This window comes from Triticum dicoccoides, chromosome 7B (genome assembly GCF_002162155.2).
Source record: "Triticum dicoccoides isolate Atlit2015 ecotype Zavitan chromosome 7B, WEW_v2.0, whole genome shotgun sequence".
Lineage (NCBI taxonomy): Eukaryota > Viridiplantae > Streptophyta > Magnoliopsida > Poales > Poaceae > Triticum > Triticum dicoccoides.
Genome location: NC_041393.1, coordinates 34777935 through 34785768, shown reverse-complemented (window position 1 = coordinate 34785768; position 7834 = coordinate 34777935). Strand labels below are relative to the sequence as shown.

Genomic DNA, 7834 nt, shown 5'->3' with positions numbered 1-7834 from the left:
GAGCTCATTATGATGATGCATTACTGAGTGGGCCCAGTGATATCTCTCCGTCATACGGAGTGACAAATCCCAGTCTCGATCCATATAAAACAATAGATACTTTCGGAGATACCTGTAGTGCACCTTTATAGTCACCCAGTTACGTTGTGACGTTTGATACACCCAAAGCACTCCTACGGCATCCAGGAGTTATACGATCTCATGGTCGAAGGAAGAGATACTTTGACATTGCAAAAACTCTAGCAAACGAACTATACGATCTTGTGCTATGTTTAGGATTGGGTCTTGTCCATCACATCATTATCCTAATGATGTGATCCCGTTATCAATGACATCCAATGTCCATAGCCAGGAAACCATGACTATCTATTGATCAACGAGCTAGTCAACTAGAGGCTTACTAGGGACATGTTGGTATCTGTTATTCACACATGTATTACGATTTCCGGATAACACAATTATAGCATGAATAAAGACAATTATCATGAACAAAGAAATATAATAATAATGCTTTTATTATTGCCTCTAGGGCATATTTCCAACATAATGGCGCACTGATTCCGGATGCGCCATTAGTATGTTTGGACAGGCGCACTAGTTCAAAAAAATTTTTGATACTAATGGCGCACCTTGGGCCAGGTGCGCCATTAGTAGTTTCAACTCTAATGGCGTATTAGAAGGTGGTGCGCCATTAGTATATACTAATGGCGCACCGCTTGTCTGGTGCGCCATTAGTGTCAGTCCCATCTATAGCCCTTTTTCTAGTAGTGGTATGTACTAGTAGTTATGTGTTTGATCTCTCTCTCTCTCTGTCTGTCTCTCGTGTTCTTGATTTGGCACGATCTTGATGTATCGCGAGCTTTGTTACTATAGTTGGATTATATGGTGTTTCTCCCTTTCTACCTTCTTGTGATGAATTGAGTCTTGCTCTTTGAGGTTTCGTTATGTTGGATTGAGTATTGGATTTGAGAACACTTGATGTATGACTGGCGATGGGATATATATTGTGAGAATGGGATGTTCTATTGATTCACTTGATGTATGTTTTGGCACTCAATTCGCGGATTCCCGATGTGACATTGGGATAATCTATGCATAGGGGTTGATGCCGTTTTCGTCCTATGTTCTCCGATAGAAACTTTGGAGTGATTCTTTGTTGCATGCCGAGGGATTGTTATATGATCCAATTATGTTATCATTGTTGAGAGACTTTGCACTAGTGAAAGTATGAACCCTAGGCCTTGTTTTCAAGCATTGCAATACCGTTTTTGCTCACTTTTATTACTTGCTACCTTGCTGTTTTTATATTTTCATATTACAAAAACCTATATCTACCATCCATATTACACTTGTATCACCATCTCTTCGCCGAACTAGTGCACATATACAATTTACCATTGTATTGGGTGTGTTGGGGACACAAGTGACTCTTTGTTATTTGGTTGCAGGTTTGTTTGAAAGAGACCATCTTCGTCCTACGCCACCCACGGATTGATAAACCTTAAGTCATCCACTTGACAGAAATTTGCTACTGTCCTACAAAACTCTGTGCTTGGAGGCCCAACTAGAGTCTACAAGAAGAAGGGTGCGTAGTCGACATCAATCTCTTTTCTGGTGCCGTTGCCGGGGAGGTGAGTGCTTGAAGGTATATCTTTAGATCTTGCAATTGAATCTTTTAGTTTCTTGTTTTATCACTAGTTTAGTTTATAAAAGAAAACTATAAAAAGGAGTTGAGGTTGCCACATATGCTTCATTTTTTAAATGTCTTTCATGAAAATTATGAAAAGGAAAATTGTGCTCAAGTGTTAGAAGAAGAAGTTAATAAAATAATTGGCATAAACACTTTGAATGATGAGCATTATTGCAATGTTGTCAGTATGAATTCTTTGAATATCCATGATGCTAATGATATGCAAAGCCATAAGCTTGGGATGCTATGTTTGATGAAGATGATATTTTTAGTCCCCCCAAGTTTTGATGAGAAAATTTATTATGATGATAGCATGCCTCCTATTTATGCTGATTATGTTGATGAAAGTGGGTTTGGAAGAGTGTCAACTCTACAAAATAATGATCCTACTATTTTGGAGGGTATTGAATCTTTTGAAAAGATTGATAAAAGTGGATTTGGAGAGGTCGTGACTTTATTTAGTGATGAATCCACTATTTTGGAAGAGGTTTCAATTGATTATGAAAACAAATTTGCTATCTATGATTATGAAAGCGGATCAGACCCAGAGCCCACTTGATCAAAACCTACTCCAAATACATTATACCGCACCGTACTTAACACTTCGCATGGGGGATGACTTTGCTCGTGAACCAAAGAAGAAGAAGCCTACACCAGATAACTCGGCAGAGACCGCGCCATGGTCCTGCCAGTCTCAATGAATGTTTTAAGATGGAACTGCCGGGGGCTTGGGAACCCCGAGGCAGTTCGGGAGCTTCACGGTATTGTGAAGCTTGAATGACCCTCCCTTCTCTTTGTAATGGAAACAAAAATCAAGGCAAAAAGAGTTGAGGATCTGAAGTATACGCTTGGTTTTGCAGGCAGTTTTGCCGTTGACTATGTCGGTCTTAGTAGCGGCATAGGTCTTTTTTGGTCCAGAGATGTGACCGTTGATTTGAAAAATTTCAGTAAGAATCATATTGATGTACTGGTTCATGGCAATAATTAGAACGCTTATGTTTGGCATTTCACTGGCTTTTACGGAGCACCGCAAGCGGAAGATAGACATCATAGTTGGCGGTTCTTGCGTACTTTGTATAACATAGCCCATAGTGCATGGTTGTGCATGGGAGATTTTAATGAAACTTTGTATGCATGTGAGCAGTTCAGCAGAGCGGCATGGTCTGAAACTCACGTGAGAGCGTTCCAGGAAATCGTGGATGAGTTCTCCTTCCAAGACTTGGGCTGGTCTGGCACTGCCTACACACGGGATAATCATCAAGCAGGAGATGCAAATGTCAAGGCACGACTAGATCGAGCTTTCGCAAACGAGGAATTCCGGTAGCTTTTTCATCACATACGGGTTAGACATCTCCCTTCAGTTGAGTCTGATCATTGTTTTGTGATAGCAGAAATAAAAGAGGTACTGCCAGATCGGCCTAGGGCCAAGAAACAATTCTGGTATGAAAACGTTTGGCAGACCCATACAGATTACGACCGTCTAGTAGCCGAGACTTGGCGGGGCATACCATGGACTCCAGGCCTCCAAGGCATTGCATCGACACTTGGCACTTTGCAATCAACCTTAGAGCCGTGGAGTTTGAAGGAGTTTGGGTGTCTGGCCCGTACTGTCATGTCCAACAACGTCTGAACCGTGTTCGGTGTCAGGCCATAGGTACGGGGCCTTCGGATGAGGAGAAAAGCATTGTTAAAAAACTGAAGGAGGCCTTGTATCAAGAGGAGGTATGGACTCGACAATGTTTGAGAGTTCCGTGGCTCCGCGAGGGCGATCACAACACATCTTGTTTTTAGGCACAAGCAGCACAGCGCGAACGAATGAATACAATCTTAGAATTGCGCCGAGCTGATGGCACCGTTTGTGCTAGTGGAGATGAGGATAAGGCTGGGGTGCAAACTTTTTACCAACAGTTATATGAATCACAAGGGTTTGCCGACCCCCAGCTGTTGTTATCGCATGTGCCGGTCAAGGTGACACAAGCGATGAACTTTGAATTATCCAAACCCTACACCCCGGAGGAAGTCAAAGTGGTGCTGTTTCAAATGACTCCATCAAAGGCACCCGATGTTGATGGTTTTACTGCATGTTTTTATCAGCGTCATTGGGATTTACTTGGTAATGACATAACCTAGGCAGTGCTTGATTTTCTCAATGGGGGGAGCTACCATCGGGACTGAATGACACTTCTATTACTCTCATCCACAAGGTCAGACACCCTCAATCAATATCGCAATACCGTCCTATTGCCTAGTTTTGTACAAGATTGCAGCAAAGGAAATCACCAATCGTTTGAGATATATTATGGACGAGGTTATCAGTGAAGAACAAAGTGCTTTTGTCCCGGCTGCCTCATTACCGACAATGTTCTAGTTGCGTATGAAAGCGTACATACCATGACGCGGAGGAAGAAGGGCAAGAATTTCTCATGCGCGGTCAAGCTTGACATGATGAAATCATATTACCGCGTTGAGTGGCATTATCTCGAAGCTATACTAGTTCGGCTGGGCTTCTGTATGAGCTTTGTTAGATTAATAATGAAGTGTGTCTCCTCTCTTCGGTTTTTGGTGCGTGTCAACGGTGAACTGTTACCATACCTCACACCATCCAGAGGATTCCGACAAGGTGATCCAGTTTCACCATACATTTTTCTGCTATGTGCAGAAGGCTTTTCCTCATTGTTAAAATACTACAATGGAGTAACTATTGACAAGGGCTTGAGAGTGAGTTACAGATCACCATGGGTCACACATTTATTATTTGCAGATGATAGTCTGATTTTCGTCAATGCAAGTAATCCAAGTGCTCTTAGACTAAATGATATTCTCAGGATCTATGGAGAGGCTTCGGGCCAAAGTGTTAATCGTGATAAAAGTTCAATATATTTCAGTACCAACACTATTGATTCGTTGAGGCAGGTTCTGCAAGCAACACTGAATATCCATGTGAAAGCATTCAGTGAGAAATACCTGGGGCTTCCTACTCCTGTGGGTCGGATCACCAGTGGCACATTTGATCACATCAGCGAAGGAGCTCGCGGGAAAATACAAGGCTGGTCGGAAAAATTATTGGCGTGTGCAGGCCGAGAGACTCTTCTCAAATTGGTCGTTCAATCTATTCATACTTATCCAATGAGTACTTTCCTACTGACCAAGAAAGTTTGTAAGAGTCTTACTTCACCAATGGCCAAATATTTTTGGAGTAGCTCTCTTGACAAGAAATCATTGCATTGGGTGTCCTGGAAGGAGCTAGCTACACCCAAGTGTAAGGGCGGGATGGGTTTCTGAGACCCGCATCTTTTTAATCTTGCTATGTTGGGTAAGCACGGGTGGCGCTTCCTCACCAACCCGAATTTCCTTTGTGCAAGAGTTTTGAAGGGCCGCTACTTCCCCGACACTGACTTCATGCATGCTACCATACCCAAGTCGGCGTCGTCCACTTGGAGGGAGATCATGGCAGGAAGGGAAGCCCTTCTACACGGACTGATCTCTCGAGTGGGCGATGGCTCCTCCATTTCGGTCTGGAACGACAAGTGGATCCCAGGTACACTATCTATGTCTCCTATTTTTCGGCTACAACAGACGACCATTGATCGTGTATGTGAGCTTATAGATCCATCTAACTGGTCGTGGAGATAAGAGCTTGTTCGACATAGTTTCATTGCTCCTGATGCTGAAACAATATTGAACATCCCTATTCGGCAAGGAGGAGGAGATGATTTTCTTGCATCGGCATTCGAAAGATCGGGGAACTACACTGTGAAGACGGCGTACCGTGCTCTCGTAGCGTGTTGCTCTAGAGGAAGGGGAGGCTACCGGAACCTCAGAGTATGATACACAATTGTGGAAATCCCTATGGAAATTGAATGTCATTCCGAAGGTTAGAGTGTTCTGGTGGAGGGTTCTTCGTGGAATTCTCCCAGATGAGGTCACTCTCAACTATCGACATATTGCAGAGATTCGTCGATGGAAAGTTTGTTTGGCTATGGACGAAAATCTGGAGCATGCACTCATACATTGTTCACATGCAAAGTGCTTCTGGGAAGAAGCATGTGCCTGGTTTGGCCATAGATTGCCTCGTCTTCATCCAGACTCATGGGCGCGGATATCACATGTGATCCTCGGTTTATAGACGATGACCGCGCCAAGATCACCACGATAATGTGGTCTATATGGCACTCCCGGAATCGGATCAAGCACGGCGAAGAGGGGAGGAATCCAACGGCTACGATCAGGGCCACCAAGGAGGCGATCACCCTCCTTCATCTACCACGACGAGATGCGATGATCCTGCCTGGATTCGGCTGGAGACCACCTGATGAGGGTGTCGTCAAGATTACTACGGACGGTGCCTTAAACTTAGCAGATGGCAGGGGCGGTGCGGGAGGGGTGGCTCGGTCCTCTTCGGCGCTCCTAGGAGCATGGTGCAAACCATATTTGGGTATCTCTGATCCCTTGATTATGGAGGGTTTATCACTACGAGATGGAGTTCGTTTCGCTTCTCTTCGAGGATTCTCGCCACGTGGTATGGAAACTGATTGCTTGGAGATGGTGACACTCTGGAATACTCGCCAGAATTCTCGTTCAATTGTGGCTCATTTATTGTTAGAGATAGGAGAGCTATGTAATAATTTTACTTCGTTTGATATTCAGCATGTAAACAGGTCAGCTAACATCCCGGCGCATTTTTGTGCAAAGCGTGCTTGCACTTTGAATGTGACCGATATCGAGACTCCTAGCTTTTTGGTGACCAGCCTATTGGCTGACTATCCCAAAAATGCTTTCATATGAATAAAGCTCTTTGGTTTTCCCAGCAAAAAAAAAAACAAGGAAAAAATTCCATCTTTTATTCCACTTTCAACTGGGAGCAAACGGGATCCACTGCCCTAGAAAGCAACAACTCTCTTTAATCTTCCATACACTGCAAGGGTACAGAAAAACTGAAACTGAAATTCGACGTCTCCTCATGCAGCACCATCCATGGATCATAGATGGAACAGAGGGCCTGCGATTCTGTACAGTCCTGGATCAAGTCGACTCGTCGATCCTCCCGATGGTGTTTTGCCTTGCGTTTCGCAGAATGGTTTTATCCGCGGTGATGAAGAAGCCGGCGACACAGGCTGTCCAATCAACAGGGATATTATTGTTCAGTTCAGTAAACTCCCAATTCTGTGTTGCATGAATGACAAACAAGAATAATCTTCCTTTTGAGTTACAGACGACCTACAAATCCAACAGTGGTAAAGCAATACGCATGATCCTTGAAGAAACGGCTTTCATCATCAATCTAACGTACGGTATCACCTTCTACTGTCTGAAGCTAGAACACCGATACTGATCAAGTAATTAGGATGGCTGAATCATTCAGTAGCATGGTACCTGTCGATATGATGAGCGCTTGCGCGGTGTAGTTCAGGTTGTGCTTAGCCCAAGGAAGGACACGGCAAGCAACGAACTGCACAAGATCAGATCTGCCAGAAGTCAGGACATATGCGAGCATGCACACAAGAATTCAGCACACAAATACGCACCGTGGGAACCGCGACCACGGTGCCAGCAATGGCGGCGTTCTTCCCTCCCAACAGGACAGCCTCTGCAACAAGAACACACACGCAGGATACAAGCATAAGAAGGAGAAAGCACAAAATTAACAGCATCGGTTTCCAGATGGATTCGGGACGGTGGTGGAACTGAAAGAGGGTGGGAGATGGTGTTTTCTCTCCTGGGTGGGTACCTCGGATGGCGGCGCTGGATTCCTCCTCCTTGGGGGATCGGACGAAGAAGTTCCGGGCGGCCATGGCTCCTCGCTCCGTTCTCTTCCTCCCTGGCGGCGGCTTCCGATTAAGCGACGCGGTTGGTGACCCGAGCTGCCATGGCCGCCGGCCGGGAACTTCTTAAATCATCAAATACGAAAGGGAACACGGGTGTCCTGTCTGCGCTGGATGTTATTTGAATATACAGGAATGCTAATCCAACATCCACCGAATCCAGTCCCATGTGCAGGGGCGGCTACTGAAAAGGCTTGGCCCACATGGGCTGCTATCTGAACTTTTCACATTTACAAACTCGATATACTCATACTATGGCCGACTCTACCATGGCTAGGGCTCTTCACGGTACACACAACAAAACCATTCACTCACGCGACAT

The 7834-nt window shown here is 44.7% G+C and overlaps 1 protein-coding gene across 1 annotated transcript; it reads right to left on the bottom strand.

Moving 5' to 3' along the window:
• Positions 1-6500: 6500 nt before the first annotated feature.
• On the bottom strand, positions 6501-7610 carry LOC119338701 (early nodulin-93-like). The gene is made up of 4 exons (XM_037610966.1): positions 7419-7610; positions 7216-7277; positions 7064-7139; positions 6501-6804 (listed from the first exon to the last, which is right to left on the bottom strand). The coding sequence occupies exons 1-4, from the start codon at positions 7480-7482 to the stop codon at positions 6713-6715; spliced, it is 294 nt and encodes a 97-aa protein (XP_037466863.1). The 5' UTR covers positions 7483-7610; the 3' UTR covers positions 6501-6712.
• Between the last annotated feature and the right edge of the window lie 224 nt (positions 7611-7834).

Excerpts from the sequence above, each read along its gene's own strand:
- LOC119338701 (XM_037610966.1), bottom strand. The coding sequence starts at position 7,482 with ATGGCCGCCCGGAACTTCTTCGTCCGATCCCCCAAGGAGGAGGAATCC. Across the intron at positions 7,278-7,418 it reads ATCCAGCGCCGCCATCCGAG|AGGCTGTCCTGTTGGGAGGG; the intron begins GTACCCACCCAG and ends TTCTTGTTGCAG. Across the intron at positions 6,805-7,063 it reads AGCGCTCATCATATCGACAG|CCTGTGTCGCCGGCTTCTTC; the intron begins GTACCATGCTAC and ends TTGATTGGACAG.